Raw genomic sequence first — 20,721 nt, 5'->3', positions numbered from 1 at the left:
ATCCCCCCTTACCAATCCCCCATTACCAATTCCCCCTTACCAATGCCCCATTACCAACTTCTGTTACCACTCCCCTTATCAATCCCCTTATCAATTACCTTATCAAGTAGCCCTGCCTAGTGTCCTGGCACAGGTTCCTTTATCAATCACCCTTTACCAATCCCCCCCTCATCAATCCCCCCTCACCAATCCCCTTTCATCAATCCCCCTACCAAGTAACCCTGCCTGGTGTCCTGTCACCAGTTCCTCATCAATTCCCCCTTTACCCCACTTATCAATCCCCCCTTACCAATCCCCCATTACCAATTCCCCCTTACCAATGCCCCATTACCAACCCCTGTTACCACTCCCCTTATCAATCCCCTTATCAATTACCCTATCAAGTAGCCCTGCCTGGCGTCCTGGCGCCGGTTCCTCATCAGCGCCTTGTACTCGCCCACGCGCAGCCGCTTGCCCTCCACGATGCAGGTGCGCTTGGGCCGCGGTTTGTATTTGTAGTCCGGGTACTTCTCCAGGTGCTGCCGGCTCAGCCGCGCCTGCTCCTCGTAGTAGGGCTGCTTCTCCTGGTTGGACATGGATTTCCAGCGGGATCCTGCGTGGGGAAAGGAGGAGAGCGTCCTCACAGCCTGCCTGAGCGAGGAGAGCGGGGTGAACCCATCCCGAGGTTGGTTGGTGCTGTTGGTTGGTTAATTAATGGTGTTAATTAATGGTGTTGTTGTGGGAATGGCGCCTGGATTTACAGCGGTGCTGGTGGGAGCCGCTGGTTCTGCTGGAATATCGGGAACTGCATCCCTGAATTTCCCTGGGCATTTCCAGGGATTCATCTCCTCATTCCCTGACCTTCCCTCCTGGGATTCATCCCCTCCCCTCCAGGGAGATGCAGAGCACATCCCCTGTCTCAAGATCATCTTCCAAACCCTCCAGGGGATGCAGAGGGAATCCCCTGTTCCTGGATCTCATTCCCATCCCTCCAGGTGATGCAGAGGGGGTCCTACCCCAGGACCTCATTCCTATTCTTTCAGGGGGGAATCTCCTGTCCCAGGACCACATTCCCATCCCTCCAGGGGCTGTAGAGGAGATCCTGCCCCAGGATTTAATTCCCATCCCTCTACGGAGATGCAGAATAGATCCCCTGCCCCAGGATCTCATTACCATCCCTCCAGGGGCTGCAGAAAGGATTCCTCATTCCCAGATCTCCCATTCCCATCCCTCCAGAGGTTGAAGAGGGGATCCTGTCCCTGGATCTCATTCCCATCCCTCCAGGGGCTGTAGAGGAGATCCTGCCCCAGGATTTAATTCCCATCCCTCTACAGAGATGCAGAATAGATCCCCTGCCCCAGGATCTCATTACCATCCCTCCAGGGGCTGCAGAAAGGATTCCCCATTCCCAGATCTCATTCCCATCCCTCCAGATGTTGCAGAGGGGATCCTGCCCTGGGATCTCTTTCCCATCCCTCCATGGAGATGCAGAGTGGATCCCCTGTCCCAGGACCTCATTCCCATCCCTCCAGGGGCTGCAGAGGAGATCCTGCCCCAGGATCTCACCCAGGATCTTGCTGATGCTGGAGTTGTGCATGTCTGGGAAGGCCTGCAGGATCTTCCTGCGCTCGTCCTTGGCCCACACCATGAAGGCGTTCATGGGCCGCTTGATGTGGTTGTTGTTCCTGGACTCCGGGAAGTGCCGGGAGCCTGCGGGGACACGCGGGATGAGGGCAGGAGCCACAGGACAGAGCCACCCTGGGGTCACCACCGTGCTCTGGCCACCCTCACCGTCCATCTCGCAGCTCAGCAGAGCCTCGTCCAGCCGGTGGCCGGGGGTCTCCTCCATCCGCTCCTTCACCGGGGAGGAGTCGATCCCGACGGGCTCCTGCAGGACAGAGGGGTCAGGAGCCAGCCCCAGCCTGGGGACAGCTGTGACACTGGGGTGGCAGAGGGACGGTGACCGCACGGAGTGACCCTCACCTTGCGGTAGGGGCTGCTCAGTGACCCCTCCATGGCGGCGCCGTGGCCGTGCAGCAGCTGCCGCGCGTCGTGGATGGCTTTGGTGATGGCATCGCCCTCTCCCAGGAATCCTGGCAGGACACGGGCATCTGTTAGTGCCAGTGGTCACCTCACTGACCACTCATAGCACCCACCAACATGGACACCCGTCAATGCCAGCGGTCACCTCACGGACCACTCATAGCACCCACCCCTATGGGCACCCATCAGTGCCAGTGGTCACCTCACTGGTCACTCATAGCACCCACCCCTATGGGCACCCATCAGTGCCAGTGGTCACTCCACTGACCACTCACACATCACCCCCACCCATTGGTACCCATCAGTGCCATTGGTCATTCCACTGACCACTCACAGCACTGACCCCTACAGGAACCTGTGACCACTCTGCTGACCACTCAACCCACCCCTATGGGCACCCATCCATGCCATTGGTCACTCCGCTGACCACTCATAGCACCCATCCCTAAGTGCACCTGTCAGTACCATTGGTCACCTCACTGGTCACTCATAGCACGCACCCCTAAGGGCACCCATCAGTGCCAGTGGTCACCCCACTGACCACTCAACCCACCCCTATGGGCACCCATCAGTGCCAATGGTCACCCCACTGACCCCCATAGGCACCTGTTAGTGCCAGTGGTCACCTCACTGACCACTCAACCCACCCCATGGGCACCCATCAGTGCCAATGGTCACTCCACTGACCCCTCACAGCACTCACCCCCATGGGCACCCATCAGTGCCAGTGGTCAATCTGCTGACCACTCAACCCACCCCCTGTCAGTGCCATTGGTCACCCCACTGACCACTCAACCCACCCCTATGGGCACCCATCAGTGCCAGTGGTCACCCCACTGACCCCCATAGGCACCTGTTAGTGCCAGTGGTCACCTCACTGACCACTCAACCCACCCCATGGGCACCCATCAATGCCATTGGTCACCCCACCCCACTGACCCCACCCTGCCCATCCCAGCCGTGCCCCGGGGGTTGGTGGCACAGCGCAGGGTGGCAGGGCTGTCCCTCGTGTCCCCACCCAGCGGGAGGTTGGAGGGGCTGCTCTGCAGCTCCCTGCTGGCCCCGTGGCTCGGCGGCAGCGCCTGGCAGCCGCTCATCTTCAAACTGGGAGAGCTGGAGGCGCTGGGCAGCTCCGAGCCCTTGGGCTTGGCCGTCAGGTTCAGCGGCTGCGAGGTCTCCTGAGGAGGAGGAGGGAGGGATGGAGGGTGAGGAGCCATCCCCAGAGCCCCAGTGCAGAGTTTGGAGGGGTTTTGGGGGCTCTACCAGGATTTTTGGGGTTTTTGGAGGTGCACCAGGGTTTTTGGGGTCTTTGGGGATCTACCAGGGTTTTTGGGGCAGTACCAGTATTTGAAGGGGATTTTGGGGCTGTACCAGGATTTTGGGGGCCGTACCAGTGTTTGAAGGGGATTTAGGGGGCCGTACCAGGGTTTGAAGGGGATTTTGGGGCTGTACCAGCAGTTTAAGGGGGATTTTGGGGCTGTACCAGGGTTTTTGGGGGTCTGTACCAGGGTTTGGGGGGCTGTCCCAAGGTTTTGGGACTGTACCAAGGTTTGGAGAGCTGTAGCAGGGTTTTTGGGGACTGTACCAGGTTTTTTGGGGTGTTTGGAGCTGTACCAGGGTTTGGGGTGCTGTAGAAGGTTTTTGAGGGTCTGCACCAGGGTTTTTTGGGTTATACCAGGGTTTGGGGGGCTGCCCCAGGGTTTTTGGGGTTATACCAGGGTTTTGGGGGCTGTCCCAGGGTTTTTGGGGCCATACCTGCATCTGGAGGTGTCCCGGGCCCGCGGGTCTCTTGAGCGTGGCAGGAGGGGGGCTGTGCAGGAGCTGCACCGGGTAATCCACTGCGGGAGCAGAGGGACAGAGCTTGGGGACAGCAGGGACACGGCTGGGGGACACCAGGGACAGAGCTTGGGGACAACAGGGACAGCACTTGGGGACAGCAGGGACAGTGCTTGGGGACAGCAGGGACAGCACTTGGGGACAGCAGGGACACGGCTGGGGGACAGCAGGGACAGCACTTGGGGACAGCAGGGACACGGCTGGGGGACAGCAGGGACAGAGCTTGGGGACAACAGGGACAGTGCTTGGAGACAGCAGGGACACGGCTGGGGGACAGCAGGGACAGCACTTGGGGACAACAGGGACAGTGCTTGGGGACAGCAGGGACAGAGCTGGGGGACAGCAGGGACAGCACTTGGGGACAACAGGGACAGTGCTTGGGGACAGCAGGGACACGGCTGGGGATAGCAGGGACACGGCTGGGGGACAACAGGGACAGAGCTTGGGGACATCAGGGACACGGCTGGGGGACATCAGGGACACGGCTGGGGATAGCAGGGACACGGCTGGGGGACACCAGGGACAGTGCTTGGGGACAGCAGGGACACAGCTGGGGGACAGCAGGGACAGCACTTGGGGACAACAGGGACAGTGCTTGGGGACAGCAGGGACAGAGCTTGGGGACAGCAGGGACAGGGTTGGGGGACAACAGGGACACGTTTGGGGGACAAGGCCACCCCACAGGGCTGGGCCAGCCCCGACTCACCCGGTTTGCAGGGGATGGGCTGGATGGGCAGTGCCAGCTGGGACTCGGGCGTCACCGGCAGGGGCTGGTGGCCGGGGGTGAAGGCGGGGATCATCACGTAGGGCATGTTGACCTGCTGGAGGGGACACGGGGACACCAGATCAGCGCTGCAGGGCACAGCAGGACACGGCTGCGGTCACAGGGACAGAGGTGTCCCCTGCCTTTACCTGGATCTGCTGCTGGAGGAGGTTGATCTTGTGCTGCTGCTGGATGAGCTGCTGCTGCTGCTTGGCGATCTGCAGAGGGGACAGTGGCATTGGTGACATCAAGGACAGGACCTGGCAGAACCCAGCCAGCACCACAGAAAAAGGGTGGCAAGGGGTCCCCAGCACCATGGGAAGGGCAGGAAGAGGGGCTGAGCCACCTCGAGGGACACAAGGACTGTGTGTCACATCCCAGGTGTGACAGCGGTGTCACCCCTGCCCTTGGGAGAGGAAAACCCAAGGTGTTCAAGGAGCAGGTGAGCACAGGCAGGAGGAGGCACCTGGGGTGGTTTGTTCATCTTGAGGAGCTCAACCCCCACCTCCATCCACCCTTGGTCCTCCCAGCACCGAGGGCTTTGGGATGGGAACACAAAATGGGACCCCAAAGCCGCTCATGGTCCCACGATCCCAAAGGGATCTGCTCCTCTAACCGGGGAGATCGAAGACTTTGGGGTGTGAAATGCGAGGCAGAAAAGTCCTAAAGCCACCAGAGCAGGGAATGTCAGACTGGGGAAGAATGGGAAGATCCCCACACGCTGATCCCAAAGGGACCCTGGAGGGGTGACAGTCCCCACCTGCTCCTGCTGCTGCCGTGCCAGCTCCATCTGCTGCTGCTGCTTCTCGAAGAGCATGGTGGCCATGTTCTTCTGCTCCGAGTGCGCCGTCAGCAGCTGGTCCCGCAGCGTGGACAGCTGGTTGATCATCACCAGCAGCTGCAGCTCCTTCTCTGCCAGGCTCTCCTGCGTTCCTGGGGGGAAAAAAACCCGACTGGATGAGGGTCAGGGGGTGGGGAGAGGGTCAAGCACAAGGTGGGATGGAGGTGGTTTTGGTTAAGGAGTGTAATTCCCATTTCCTTTCACTGGGGAGATTGAAGATTTTGGGGTGGGAAATGTGAGGTAGAGGAGTCCTAAAGCCACCAGAGCAGAGCCACCATTGACCAGGGAATGCAGATTTGGGAGAAATGGAAAGATCCCTACATGCTGAACCCCACCCACCTATGCAAAGATGCTCCAAAAAAAACCAATTAAAAAAGAGACAAATCCCTACAAAATGTGGACATTTCCCCTCCTGCTTTGGTGCTCCCAGCTGGGATGGAGGACAGAGCTTGGTGGAGGTGGATCCCACCTTTCACTTCCTTGGATTCAGCCGCGTTCCGGCCCAGCAGCCGCTCCTTCCAGTCACTGGCCAGCAGCTTCTCGATGGTTGGCATCACTGGGGACAGGGACAGGGACAAGGACAGGGACAGGGAGGAGAGCACAACCACATGAGCACATCCCAAGCCTCTGCAGCACGGCTCGGTCCATCCCACAGCTCTTTGGGAAACCCCAAGGAGCAGGGAAGGGATCCCTTGGGAACGTTTCCCACCTTCCTTCAGGTTCCTGTTGAAGTCCAGCTTCTCCTGGCCGCTCCCGGCCGGCTCGAAGGCGGAGCGCCGGGGCTCGGGGACATCCCCGGAGGGAGAGCGGGATTCCTGAGGGACACAGAATGTCACTGCCACCCCCAGGGACACCCCCAGCACGGGACATCCCCGTCTGGTGGGATGGTGGGAGCTGGAGCACGCCCTGCCAGGCACATTCCCTGAATCCCACCTAGAGAGCGTCATGGAAATGCTGGAATTTTCTCCCATCGTCTCCTGAGCTCCTCTCCCCTCTGAGGGCAGAGCAGGGAGAGGGAAAACCCCAGGACAATGGGAAAGGGAGGCTGAAGGGATGGGGAACACCTGGAGAGGGTTGTTGGGGATTCCACACTGAAGGTGAAGCCCTCAAAGCCCAGGGATGAGCCCAGAGCAGCCCAAGGTTTGCCATGGACAAAGCTGAGCTCTCGTTCCCAATTTTCCAGGTTTTTGGGGCTCAATCCTCAAGGATCCCAACCTTTCACACCCTGGGAGCTCTTGTTCCCGGTTTTCCAGGTTTTTGGGGCTCAATCCTCAAGGATCCCAACCTTTCACACCCTGGGAGCTCTTGTTCCTGATTTTCTGGGTCTTTGGGGCTCAATCCTTGGGGAAACCAACCCTTCACACCCTGGGACATCTTGTTCCCGGTTTTCCAGGTCTTTGGGGCTCAATCCTCAGGGAAACCAACCCTTCACATCCTGGGAGCTCTTGTTCCTGCTTTTCCAGGTTTTTGGGGCTCAATCCTCAGGGAACCCAACCCTTCACACCCTGGGAGCTCTTGTTCTCACTTTTCCAGGTTTTTAGGCTCAAAAAAGCAGCAAAAAAGCCTTGGGAGAGCCTCAAATTTTAGTGTTAATTCCTCGGGATGAGGAAAAACCACGCGGAGGAGCAGCCACCACCTCTTCCATGGGCTGGAGGGTCTGGAGCAGGGCTGGGGGCAGCACCACCAAATCGTCACACCCACCTGTGGCAGGGCCTGGGGGTCGGTGCCATCCTTGGGAGGGGGCCCTGGGGGGTCCTGGGGCCGGGGGTCAGCGCTGGGGGCAGCCCCCGGGGGGGTTTCAGGGCTGCCCTCCTTCTTCTCCTCGGTCTTGACGGCGCAGTTCACCATGGTGCCCGCTCCATCCAGCTCCGGGGGTGGAGAGATGGGGCTCCTCATGGACATCCTGGGGACAGCAGGGGTGTCACCTGGGCACCCCTGAGTGTGGGCACCCCTCTCCCAGCCTGGTGCCACACTGGGGTACCCCACGGTGCAAGGACAGCGTCCCTGGGGTTTGCCATGGGCAAAGCGGAGTTCTTGTTCCTGGTTCTCCAGGTTTTTGGGGCTCAAACCTCAGAGGAACCGACCCTTCACACCCTGGGAGCTCTTGTTGCTGGTTCTCCAGGGTTTTGAGGCTCAATCCTCAGAGAAACCGACCCTTCACACCCTGGGAGCTCTTGTTCTCATTTTTCTGGATTTTTGAAGGTCAATCCTTGGGGAACCCAACCCTTCACACCCTGGGAGCTCTTCTACCTGGTTTTCCAGGTTTTTGGGGCTCAGTCCTCAGAGAAAACAACCCTTCACACCCTGGAAGCTCTTGTTTCCACTTTTCCAGGGTTTTGGGGCTCAGTCCTCAGAGAAAACAACCCTTCACACCCTGGAAGCTCTTGTTTCCACTTTTCCAGGGTTTTGGGGCTCAATCCTCAGGGAACCCAACCCTTCACACTCTGGGAGCTCTTGTTCCAAATTCTCCAGGTTTTTGGGGCTCAATCCTTGGGAAAACCAACCCTTCACACCCTGGGATGGAGGGATAAATTCCTAAAGGCAACTCAGAGATTCCAGAGATTGGAACTGAGGGACAACTTGAGGGACCTTCATGGCACATCCAGCAAGCCCAGGCTCAGGGTGACAGGGACCAGCACCCCAGGGGCCCCTCACAGCTCCAGGTGCCATGCCTAGAAAGCCATCGGAGCAGCCGCGGGTTTCCCGATCCAACGGGAAGGGGAAATCCTGGCTCTGCCCAACAATGGCTGGGACGGCACCAGAACGGCTCCTCCAGGAGTCCCCGGCATGGAATGGATGTAGGACCAGGAGTGGGCAGCAGAATGGCTCCTGTGGGAGTCCCTGCCATGAGATGGACCTGGGACTGGCCACCAGAATGGTTCCTCCAGGAATCCCCAGCCATGGGATGGACCTGGGACCAGGACTGGCCACTAAAACTGCTCCTCCAGGAATCCTTGGAATGAGATGGGACCAGGACTGGCCACCAAAATGGCTCCTGTGGGAGTTCCTGCCATGGAATGGGATTGGGACTGGCACCAGAATGGTTCCTCTGGGAGTCCCTGGCACAGGAGGGACCTGGGACCAGGACTGACCACCAGAACAGCTCCTCTGGGAGTTCCTGCCATGGAATGGGATTGGGACTAGACACCAGAATGGTTCCTCCAGGAGTCCCTGGCACAGCACCACCAAGGCCCTGCCAGGACAAGGGGCTGACCCCAGAAATGGCTCTCCCTGACCCCACAAACCCCTTTGGGTGCCAATCCCCATCCCAATCCCCATGCTGCTGGACAGACACTGCAGGAATGACGATGAGTTTTATAGGGAACGGGCTGTAGAGGACCCCAAGCGCTGGCATTCCATGGGGTTTGTCCCCAAAAAATGTGTCCCACTCCTCACTCTGTGTGCCAGGGCTGTCAAGAGCGAGCGCCAGGATCGGTGGTGCCCACGGGGCCGTGCCCATGGGGATTTGGCTTCTGTGGCCACCAAGCCTCACACCACACAGCAAGAACGGGGACAAGCATTGTCCTCGCCTTTCAGCGGGAATAATGGGAAAAGGAGGCAGCTAAGGAAGGGATTTATCCCAGAATCGGGAGCTGGGTTGTGGAAGTGCCCTGCAATGGGGACAGCACCTGTCTGAGGGCTGTCACCCCAAACCCAGCACCCTGTCCCCTTCCAGACCCCCTTCAGGAGCCCCTAAAGGCAGTTTGGGGGTGCAAAGCGGGGTGGGGAGGGCTGAGCTGGGCCGCCCGGCTTGGGGGCAGCAATTACATAACAAACAAAGCCCGGCTCAAGCTGCGAATTAATCAAACGGCTGAAAATAAAACCTTCCTCTCAGGAACTTCAAACAAAAGAAATGAAAACAACAAGGCCGGCTGGGTAATGAAAAGCCAGGGCTGTGAATAGGGGACAAAAGGAAGTGGAACAATGGGGTGTTGGACAAAAGCAATAAAGTAAAGGGAAGTGTGACAGCTCCACAATAGGGCACTGTGCTCGCCAGCCTTTCTGATCTTAGCGGGCCTTTTTTTAATCTCGGTTCCCTCGCCCTCCGCCGAACAAACCCGCCGGGTTTCCTCCCGGCCCCGCATTGCCCGGGGGCTGCCGCATCCTGCGGCGCCCCTTCCTGCCCCGGCTCACCTTGGCCCCCAAAATCCATCACCGGGAAGGACCGGCCCCGGTGGAAAACTGTGCCTGCTCCAGCAAGGATTGGCCTTGTGGCGATGTTTTAAATGGGGAAACTGAGGCAGGAATGCACAGCACCTCAGGTGTGTGTGAAACTCCATTTTCCCCGGCTTTTTTGGTGTTTTTTTCCATGCAAAAAATCCAAATGTTGTAGTTTTGGGATGCTCCACGGCACAGAGCGATGTCTTTGGTTTGAGGCAGGCACAAAATCCCATCCCAGCCCTCCCACAGGTCCCGTTCCCATTGTGCTTCACCTCCCGGTGCAGCCACTGGAAGTTCACTTTTAAAATGGAGCCAGGCTTTAATAGGGCCGTGTTTGAAAGAGGCCTCCTCGAGGGTTTGTTATCCACCCCGCCGAGCAAACAAAAAAAAGGGGAAAAGGGGAAAACGGCGCTGTTATCTCATTGCGGGCGGGTCTCAGGTGTGGGCTCCGGGGCTGCCTGGGGCACACAATGGGCACGGAACAATCGCCCTGGCACGGCCCTGAAAGGATCTTCTTGGTTTGTAATGTTCCCCATTAAATCCAGGGTGGGGAGGAAGGGAGGGAATGGGGTTGGGATGGAAAGCGCCAGCCCGGAGGATGGAAACAGATCCCAAATCCTCATGGGATGCTTCCTTCCCTCACAGCTTTTTGGGGGCTCATTCCACCAGCCCTGAAATTCCCACATTTCACCTTTCCTCCCAGTCCCAGCCTGGCAGCTCCAAGATTTTGGGGATGGTGACAGTTTGTGTTTCCCGGTTTGTGGCCGCGAACGGCACGTCCTGCAATTCTCCCGGTGGCCGTGCCACCCTTCCTGCCCGCCAGCCAGGCCTGATCCTATCGGCAGAACAGCTCCAGGGGCTGGGAAAAGGGGATGAGGTGCCAGAAAACCCCCACCCTGCCCGGCACTGGTTTGGGGATCTGAGGGATGCCAAAATCGCGGCACTGCAGGAGTTTGGGATCCAGATGTTGAGATCCCGGCACTGCAGGAGTTTGGGATCCAGGAGATGCCAAAATTCCAGCACTGCAGGAGCTTGGAGATCCAAGAGATGCCAAAATCCCACAGCCTGGGATCCAGGAGAATCCAGGAGATGCTGAGATCCCGGCACTGCAGGAGTTTGGGATCCAGATGTTGAGATCCTGGCACTGCAGGAGTTTGGGATCCAGATGTTGAGATCCTGGCACTGCAGAAGTCTGGGATCCAAGAAACATCAAGATCCTGGCAGTGCAGGATTTTGGGATACAGATGTTGAGATCCTGGCACTGCAGGAGTTTGGAGGTCCAAGAGGCAATGGGATTCCAGCACAGCAGGAATTTGGGGATCCAAGAGATGCTGAGATCCCAGCACAGCAGGAATTTGGGATCCAAGAAACACCAAGACCCAGGCACTGCAGGAGTTTGGGACCCAGATGTTGAGATCCTGACACTGCAGGAGTTTGGGAATTCAAGGGGCAGTGAGATTCCAGAACTTCAAGAATTTGGGGATCTAAGAGATGTGGTGACCAAGGGATGCCGAGATCCTGGCACTGCAGGAGTTTGGGATCCAGGTGATGAGATGCTGGCACTGCAGGATCTTGGGGACCCAAGAGCCACCAAGATCCCTCACCCCGTGTCACATCACTGCTGCCTCAGGGCTCATCTTGCCCCTCAATTTGGGGACAATCCCACCCCAGGGACAGCAAAGAGACCCTTGGTGAGCTGCATGCCCAGATTTTTGGGATCACCCTGCCCTCTCCTGCCCATCAGGTTCTCCCAGATCCTGGAATTCTTGCTCTCCTCCCTCCCAAAACTCTCCATCCACATCTCTTCCCTTCAGAACCCCAACGTGGTTCCCAATCACCCCAAAAGAACCTTCATCTCACCACCAGAGCCCAGGAAATCTGGCAAAACAAGGAAAAACCCGTGGAGGAAACACCAGAAGAGCAACGCCGGCACGAGCAGCAGCCGCGACACCCCTGGGAGAGGGCAGAGGAAAAAATAAAGACACACACGGAGATTTTCCTCTTCCAGGCAGGACCTGAGGAATCCCGGCCGGCCACCGGGACAGACAATAGCCCATCTCCTGCCAGACGAGCGGGGCCGCTTTCCTGCCAGACTTGGAATGTCCTTTCGGGGCCGCTTCCAAGCGTTTCCGCCCCGGGTGTCTTCCAAGAGAGAAAAGAATGGATGTTTGCTCTACCGTGCCCGGCCAGGGATGGCCAGGGGTGGCCCATGGCCCTGCCTGGGGGAAGTTCATGGGGCTGCTGGTCCTTCCCTGGGGATGCAGAGCATCCCAGGATTTGGGGTCGTTCCCTGGGAACGGCAGGTGGCCGTGGGGGATATGGGATGTGACATTTGTGTATGGGGGTGGGAGAAAGGTGGGTGAGGAAATGCAAGATATCAGGGTTTGATGGTCTGGAAAAATTTGGTTTTAAACCCTAAAAAGCAATGGAATGAGAATTTTCAGCCCCAAAAATGCCACCACCACCACCACTACATCAGAGTCACAGGGTTTGCTGATTCTGAAAATTTGCTTTTTAACCCCAAAAGGCAACTGGATGAGTGTTTTCAGTCCCAAAATTGCCACCACCACCATGTCAGAGCCAAAGGGTTTTTGGTTCTGAAAAATCATTTTTTTTAGTCCCAAAAGGCTGTGGGATGAGGGTTTTCAGCCCCAAAAATGCCACCAGCACCATGTCAGAGCCACAGGATTTGCTGGCTCTATAAAGTTCTTTTTTTAACCCAAAAGGCAACAGAATGAGCGTTTTCAGCCCCAGAAATGCCATCATCACCAAGTCAGAGACACAGGGTTTTCTGGTTCTGAAAAATTAGTTTTTAACCCCAAAATGCCACTGAGTGAGGATTTTCAGCTCCAGAAGTACTACCACCACCATCATATCAAAGCCACAAGGTTTTCTGCTTATGAAAATTTATTTTTTAGCCTCAAAAGGCAATGGAATGAGAATTTTCAGCCCCAAAAATGCCACCAGCACCATGTCAGAGCCACAGTGTTTGCTGCTCATGAAAAATTAGTTTTTAACCCCAAAAGGAAATGGCATGAGGGTTTTTAGACTCAGAAATGCCACCACCACCACATGAGAGCCATAGAACCATGTCACTGCTCAGAGCCCGTGTCCCCTGCCTGGGCTGTGTCCCCAAGGTTCTGGTTCTGAAAAACCATTTTTTAACCCCAAAAGGGATGAGCCTTTTCAGCCCCAGAAATGCCACCACCACCATGTCAGAGCCACAGGGGTTCCTGGTTCTGAAAAACTGGCTTTTAACCCCAAAAGGCAACTGGATGAGAATTTTCAGCCCTAAAAACGCCCACCAGCACCGTGTCAGACCCACTGGATTTTCTGGTTCTGAAAAATCATTTTTTAGCCCCAAAAGACAACTGGATGAGTGTTTTCAGCCCCAGAAATGGCACCAGCAGCACGTGAGAGCCACAGCTCCTCGTGTCACTGCTCAGAGCCCGTGTCCCCTGCCCGGGCTGTGTCCCCACCCTGCTGCCTCACAAAGCAGCAGTGGAAACGCTCCAAATTTGGGCTCAGCCCCATCCTCGGCCGCCTCCGCCTTCTCGACACCTCGGCAGCAGAAAAACCCAAAGAGAGCTCAGGGCGCCGGAAAAGCTGCAAAAATCCGCCCTGAGATGGAAGATCTTTGGTGGCCACCAAATTTTTGGTGGGGATTTGGGGATGGGAATGCTTCGTGGGGCAGCAGGAGCAGGATGGGAATTGCCTGGTTTGTCCTTTCCCAATGGAAAATCCCCATCCCAAAGAGACCCCCCCAGACCCCAAATGCCCCTTTCCATCCTGGCACGGCCTTTGGGATGAGCAGGAGCTGGGATTTCTCGCTGTCCACCCCAACCAGGCGGGTGTTTGTCCACCCTCAGCTCCCTGAAGGAGATTTCTCCTTCCCTGAAGGACAAACAGCATCTGGAAACATCCAGAAATGTCACCATGGCGTCAGGGCATGGCGGTGACGCGGCGGTGACAGCGCTGGCATCACGGAAACTCCCGGTACAGGAAGGGGTTGGGGTCACCCCTCTGCTTGTGCCACCCCCATTTCCACCAGGTGCCCTCTCCAGCACTGTGGGACCCCATCCTGGTGTCCCCATAGAGGGATGTCCCCTCCTCACACCTGGAATTCTCAGCACAGCCACGTTATGGGGGTTTTTTGGGAGTGAATTTTCCATTTTTTAAGATGAAAAGGAGCAATTCAGGTCTCCAGGTTGAATCCTAAAGAAATTACAACCATTTTTACCAATTCTATCCCAAAAAAAAACCCCCAGTCTGCCCCTTCCAAAGACCTCCAGACCATACCCAGGGTTATTATTGAGGTGCACATTGCGCTGATGAATTCCTGCAGAGTTTTGGGGGCAAATCCAATCAATTCCACTCTCCAAAACTTGAGGAAAGAGGGAAATTAGCAGGGATTCATCCCTAAATCCTCTCAAATGCAAGGCAGGGAGGAAAAGGGAAGGATGAGTCAACCCCCACACATTCCCCGTGGCCATTGGGATCAGGATCTGTGCCCCACACATCACTGGGATCAGGATCTGTGCCCCACACATCACTGGGATCAGGATCCATGCCCCACACATCACTGGGATCCATTGGATCCATGCCCCACACATCACTGGGATCAGAATCTGTGCCCCACACATCACTGGGATCCATTGGATCTGTGCCCCACACATCACTGGGATCCATTGGATCCGTGCCCCACACATCACTGGGATCAGGATCTGTGCCCCACACATCACTGGGATCCATTGGATCCGTGCCCCACACATCACTGGGATCCATTGGATCCATGCCCCACACATCACTGGGATCCATTGGATCTGTGCCCCACACATCCCCTGTGGGCACCAGGATCCACTGGATCCATCCCAACCTCTGGGACCCATCCCAGTTTCCCTTTGCATGGAGAATTTCCATCTCCCTCTGCTTTCCCACTACTCCAAGGGGGTTCATCCTTTAGAATCCCAAAACCAGCTGGGACCTTCCTTCCCAACCCCAAATCCAGGGATTCTGCCTCCCACGAGCCTGTGTGTGTGACAAAACCCAGCCAGGAGGTCCATAATTATCCAAATTAAACCCCATCCCTGGAACATAATTACCCAAACAAAACCCAATCCCTGGAACATAATTGTCCAAATAAAACCCAATCCCTGGAACATAATTACCCAAATAAATCCCAATCCCTGGAAGCAGCCGGATCCTTCCCTGGCCCGGGGCCACCTCTTTTCACAGCCACGACCCAAACACATTTTTCCTTTTGCTGTGGGGAGGGTTTGAAATAAGAGGGAAAAAAAAAAAAAAACTAAAAATGCCTGAACCTCAGGTGGAACTTCCTGGCTGTGGGATTTATGAGGCGGGAATGATCTCATCAGGGAAGCGGAGGAAACTCCGCTGGAATTATTTCCAACCCCACAAAATCCCGGGAACAATCCCAGGAGGAGCCACGTGATGGCCCCGGGACCAGCGCTGGTCATTCCCGTTTCCTGGACTCCAGGGAAGATTTGGGAGATTTGGGTTGGTTCTGCCACGCCAGGAGATGAATCCCTAAGGAAAAGGGTCCTTGCAGCACCTCCGGCATGTCCAGGGAATTTTATGGGTTTTAGGGGAAGGGGATGCTCAGGAGAGGGAAATCAAGGGCAGGGAGAAGACTGAGAGCACAAAGTTTCCTTCCCAGAAAATCACAGGTTTAAACCTCTAGGAAAAAGCAAAACCCTTTTTTTATTCCCCTTTTCCTCTGCCCTTTCTACCCTTCCCTGCATTAAAACCCTAAAAAACCCCAAAATGTTCCCTCTTTAACAGAGGTAACCCTGACACTCTGAAAAATGGGGATTTACCCTTTTTTCCCCTTTTTTTTCTGCATCAGAAATAAACATTAAAAGACGTTTTGGATCCAAAATAGAGGCAATCCTGGTGCTCTGGAAACATGGGGATTTACCATTTTTCCTTTTTTTGTTTCTGCATCAGAAATTAACTTTAAAAGATATTTTGGATCCAAAATAGAGGCAATCCTGGCGCTCTGAATAATGGGGATTTACCCTTTTTTTTCTGCATCAGAAATAAACTTTAAAAGATATTTTGGATCCAAATCCCCCTGGACTGCGGGTGCTGAGCCTTTACCCCAAACCCAGCGGGGTTTGGGATCATCCCCATGACCCACAGAGGGGTTCTGGGGGCAGCTCCAGATCTTTGGGGATCTGGAGAAATCCTGAAATCCTCCAGCAGAAATCCCTGGAGCAGCTCCTCCACCCCCCTTGCTCCCCAAGATGATGGGGATGAAATTCAAAAAGTGACAAAACCCAGAGAAATAAAGAAAAATCCGTGTGAGATGGAGACACAAATCCTCAGCAGAATCTGGAGCAGCTCCTCCACCCCTGCTCCAAAGATGGGCGAATCAAAGGACAAACCCGAGAATAAGAAAATCCTGATGAGAGGGCGACTCACCCAAAAGCTGGCACGGCGAGCCTGGCACGGCTCCCTCCTTGCCCTGCCCTGGCCCCCGAGCGGGGTTTATCGGGGTGGCCGATCTCGGTGGCGTTTTTGTGTCACTCGTGTCACTCAGCGTTTCCAGGCACGGCCGGGGGCGGGGGGCTCGGCTGAGGCGCCGAGCGCAAACGAGATTTTAATCAGGGATTTCAACCAGACTTGACTTGAAACCTGACTTTAGAGCAGAATTTCAAGCGGATTTTTTAAACCAGAATTTAAAGCAGGATTTAAAGCAGAATTTAAAGCAGATTTTCCTATCGCCTGAGGGACGGAGGGAGGGCCAAGATTTCCAATCCTTTTCCTGGCCCTATTGGGAAAAAAAAAAAAATCTCAAAGCAGGGCTCACCCTCCTGCCCTGCAGCTCCCAGTGGGAGGGAAGCTCTTCTCAAACCCTTTTTCCATGGGAAACCCATGGGTGGAGTTGGAGATGTGCAGAACTTGGTGCCGGTTCCATCCCAGTCCCTTGAGCTTTTATGGGATTTTAAACCTTCCAATAATTCCTTATTTTTCCAGGGTTTTGGGGAGTTCATCCCAGTCAACAATCTCCCATCCTTGAGCTCTTATGAGATTTTAAACCTTCCAATAATTCCTTATTTTTCCAGGTTTTTGGGGTGTCCATCCCATGTCAAACCCCATATCCATAACCCCCCATCCTTGAGCTTTTATGGGATTTTAAACCTTCCAATAATTCCTTATTTTTCCAAGTTTTGGGGAGTTCCTCCCAGTTAACAATCTCCCATCCCTGAGCCTTTAAACCTTCCAATAATTCCATATTTTTCCAGGTTTTTGGGGTGTCCATCCCATGTCAAACTCCATATCCACAACCCCCAACTCTCAACCTTTTATGGCATTTTCCACCTTCCACCAACCCATTCTTTTTCCAGCTTTTCCCATTTCTGGGCACCAATCCCACCTGGAGTTTCCCAGGATTGCTGGGCACACCCAGGAGCACCCAAGGGTGCTCAGAGCCACCTCTGGGGTCTGTCACCAGCAGCACCCAAGCCCCCAATCGCACCCCAAAATCTTACGGGGCCGCGTTTCCGCCCCACGGCCGCAGCCGGCAGCGCCCCGGAAACCTTTGGGGTCCCTGAAGCATCCTGAGCTGCAGCAAACACATCCTCACCTCCAAATTGTCCCCAAAAAGAGGACATGGAGGGACACAAAAACACTTCCCAAATTTGGGGTGCGGGGAGTTCCGGATGTTGGGGTTGCTTCAGGTTCCAGCAATGGGATTTTTTTATGGGGATTTGGGAGGTGCCCCAGGAGCCATCAGGGCCTTCATGAACTTCACAGTGAGGGAAAAGGTGCCACTGGCTGCTCCTCACCTGCCCCAAAATCATCTCCTGCCCCCAAATCTCCTGTCCCAAAATCATCTCCTGCCGCAAAATCATCCCCTGCCCCAAAATTACCTCCTGCCCCACAAACCATCTACCCCAAAATTATCTCCTGCCCCAAAATAATCTCCTGTCCTCCAAATCATCTCCTGTCCGAAAATCATTTCCTACCCCAAAATCATCTGCCCCAAAATCATTTCCTGTACCAAATCATCCCCTGCCCCCAAATCATCTACCTCAAAATCATCTCCTGCCCCAAAATAATTTTTTGTCCTCAAATCATCTCCTGCCCCAAAATAATCTGCCCCAAAATAATCTCCTGTCCCCAAAATGTTCTCCTGCCCCCAAATCATCTCCTCCCCCCAAAAATCATCCCCTGTCCCCAGAATCCCTCCCGAAATTCAGCTCTGTCTCCGTTCCCACCGGGCTCACAGAGGTCAGGGATGGATGGGTTGGATGAAACCCCCAGAGCAGAACCTTTTTGTCCCCGTTTCCTCGCCCAGCCGGGGCTGTTTGGGTGCTGTTTGCCTGCTTTGGGGTGCGGGTTTGGGTTCCTGAGCTCATCCCCCACCTTGGGTGACGCCGAGCATCCGCTGGCAGCGGCGCTTCCGCGGCCTCACGTGTGCCAGGGGCTGCAGGAGCGCCCGGCAGCCATTGCTGCCGCTATTTTGTCATTTTTGGGCATTATTTCAGCTCACAGAGACACCCCCTGGTTCTGGGGTTTGGCATTTGGGGTTTGGGACACCCCACTTCGCATCCCGCTGCGGGATCCAAAGGGATTTGGGAGCAACGACTTCGGGATTGCAACAATCCCAAAGGGATGGGTTTGGGGTTTGGGCCTCACCCCTCCTCTCCCTGATGGGTTTGGGGGAATTAAAAACCAGCAAATTCAGCTCTGGGATGGGCTCCTCCCCTCGGGGGGAGCAGAGGGATTTGGGAATGAGGGATTTGGGAAGGAGAGTTTTGGGAATGAGGGATTTGGGGTGGTTTTCACTGCAACGCAAAATCCCAGCACAGACCAGAAGTTTTGGGAATGAGGTTTTTGGGATCAAAGGTTTTGGGAACAAAGGTTTTTGGGGTGGTTTTCACCACACAACAAAAATCCAGCACAGACCGGAAGTTTTGGGAACGAGGGGTTTGGGAATGAGGGTTTGGGAATGAGATTTTTGGGGTTGTTTTCCCTGCACAACAAAATCCCAGCACAGACCAGAAGTTTTGGGAATGAAGGGTTTGGGAATGAGGTTTTTGGGAATGAGGGTTTTGGGATCAAAGGTTTTGGGAACAAAGGTTTTTGGGGTTGTTTTCCCTGCACAACAAAATCCCAGCACAGACCAGAAGCCGCCAGCCCTCCCCATTTGGGATGGGATATCAAACTGAGCTCCCCATGTCCCACAGCACACGAGGGGTTCATGGTGCTGGTGGCACCTGTGTCACCCCCTGCCCTGTCCCGATGTCCCCTGGGCTCCCTGAGCAGTGGGAATTGGCAGCTCTAACTTCCAGGTGCCCATCCTGGGGAAACAAATGGATTTGGGGGGATTTTGGGGCTGTGTTTGCAGCCTGAGGAGTCCCAGGCTCCTGTGTCTGTTCCCTGGGCTGTGCCAGCTTTGCCCAGCTCCCAGGATGAGCTTTTTTTGGGAAAACACACAAATCCCACATCCAAACGTGTTTTCCCTAGTCAGATTCCCAGCACGAACCCACAAACCAGAGGAAACACAACAGGAAGGAGCCAGAACGGGATCGCAGAGAACCCAAATCCCTAAAAGAGCCCCTAAAAGCAGCAAATCCTGCTCTGCCCTGCCCAGCCTGCAGCTGGGCTCTCCGGGGGACCTCCCTGCTCCTGAAATCCACATGGAAAAGCAGCGGGACGGGGCTCCCCGCTGGAGCAGCCGCGCGGGGTCCGTGCCACCCGTGCCACCCCCGCCCGTCCCTGCCGCGGCTCCGGGCACGCTCCCGAGCCAGCCGTGCCCCGGGGGACCCCGCTTTCCGCTGGGCGTGAGAGGAGAACAATGGGGCCGAGCCCTCCATTGTTCCAGACAAAAGATAAAGGCCGTGCACTTTCCTTGGCATTCCCAGGCCGCCACCTGGCCCTTCTCGAGTGCTGTTCATTCCGCCCTGCCATTCCCAGGCTCTGCATTCCTGGTTCTGCCGTTCCCAGGCTTTGCATTTCCCAACTCTGTATTCCTGGTTCTGCCGTTCCAGCTTTGGCATTCCTAACTTCATCCGGGCTCTTATTCCATGTTCTGCCATTCCATTTTCCATCCTTCTGACCATTCCCGGCTCTGCCATTCCCAGGCTCTGCCATTCCTGGTTCTGCCATTCCCAGGCTTTGCCATTTCCCAACTCTGGTATTCCTGGTTCTGCCATTCCCCATTTCTGCCATTCCTAATTCTGCCATTCCCATTTCTGTCGTTCTCCAGCTCTGGCATTTCTGGTTCTGCTGTTCCCAATTTCTGCCATCCCCAGGGTCTGCCATTCCCAGCTCTGCCATTCCCTATTTCTGCCATTCCCTATTTCTGCCAGTCCTAATTCTGCCATTCCCAGGCTCTCCATTCCCCAGCTCTGTCATTCCCAACTCTGCCATTCCCATCCCCAGGCTTTGCCATTCCCAATTCTGCCATTCCCCAGCTCTGCCATTCCCAAGCTCTGCCATTCCCCATTTCTGCCATTCCCAGATCTGCCATTCCCAGGCTCTGCCATTCCCCATTTCTGCCATTTCATCTTGGCACTCTGGTCTGCCTTCCCATTTGCCATTCCTATCTATATTCCTTTTGCATTCCCAATTCTGCCATTCCCAATTTCTCTCAGTCCTCAAGTTCTGCCATTGCCCATTTCTGTCATTCCCCATTTCTGGCAATCCCAGGCTCTGCCATTCTCCATTTCTGCCATTCTCAGCTCTGCAACTCCCAATTTCTGCCATTCCAAATTTTTGCCATCCCCAGGGTCAGGGCAGAGGGACTGACCCTCTGCCCTGCCCTGACCCTCTAATTTCAGATATTCTAAAATATCTGAAATTTTGCCTCTTTGCAATTTAAACCTCTGTTCCCAGGTCTGAACTATTTGAAATTTTGCCTCTCTGAAATTTAAAGCTCCGTTCCCAGGTCTGAAATATCTGGAATTTTGCTTTTCTGTAGCTCCCTGAGCTGCAGGAGCCGGGCAGTGCCCAGCACCCGGCAGCGCTGTGGGGGCCGGGGCAGACCCCAGCCCTGCAGGGGCTCCCTGGAGGGCACAGGATGGGCTGCAAACACGGAGATGTTTTCCAGCAGAACTGTCAGAAACTG

The 20,721-nt window shown here is 55.4% G+C and overlaps 1 protein-coding gene across 5 annotated transcripts in view; it reads right to left on the bottom strand.

Moving 5' to 3' along the window:
* The window catches only part of SOX13 (SRY-box transcription factor 13), a 43,951-nt gene that overhangs the window by 2,325 nt on the left and 20,905 nt on the right, over window positions 1-20,721 (bottom strand). For 3 of the 5 annotated variants that reach the window (XR_010442868.1, XM_064733136.1, XM_064733135.1), the window contains exons 2-13: window positions 7,164-7,365; window positions 6,172-6,277; window positions 5,932-6,018; window positions 5,382-5,554; window positions 4,771-4,839; window positions 4,565-4,679; window positions 3,778-3,860; window positions 3,041-3,200; window positions 1,963-2,072; window positions 1,771-1,867; window positions 1,546-1,689; window positions 376-592 (exon numbers count right to left, since the gene is read on the bottom strand). Coding sequence is in view for 4 of the 5 variants with exons in the window: in XM_064733136.1 (XP_064589206.1) it covers window positions 376-592; window positions 1,546-1,689; window positions 1,771-1,867; window positions 1,963-2,072; window positions 3,041-3,200; window positions 3,778-3,860; window positions 4,565-4,679; window positions 4,771-4,839; window positions 5,382-5,554; window positions 5,932-6,018; window positions 6,172-6,277; window positions 7,164-7,364 (1,562 nt within the window). In the remaining variant the exon portion in view is untranslated. The remainder of the gene's footprint in view (window positions 1-375; window positions 593-1,545; window positions 1,690-1,770; window positions 1,868-1,962; window positions 2,073-3,040; window positions 3,201-3,777; window positions 3,861-4,564; window positions 4,680-4,770; window positions 4,840-5,381; window positions 5,555-5,931; window positions 6,019-6,171; window positions 6,278-7,163; window positions 7,366-20,721) is intronic. The other 2 variants (XM_064733138.1, XM_064733137.1) reach the window with 2 other exon arrangements.

Source organism: Zonotrichia leucophrys, chromosome 26 (assembly GCF_028769735.1).
Source record: "Zonotrichia leucophrys gambelii isolate GWCS_2022_RI chromosome 26, RI_Zleu_2.0, whole genome shotgun sequence".
NCBI classification, from domain to species: Eukaryota; Metazoa; Chordata; class Aves; order Passeriformes; family Passerellidae; genus Zonotrichia; species Zonotrichia leucophrys.
Note: the sequence above shows the minus strand (reverse complement) of the source record. Positions and strands in the feature narration are given on the sequence as shown.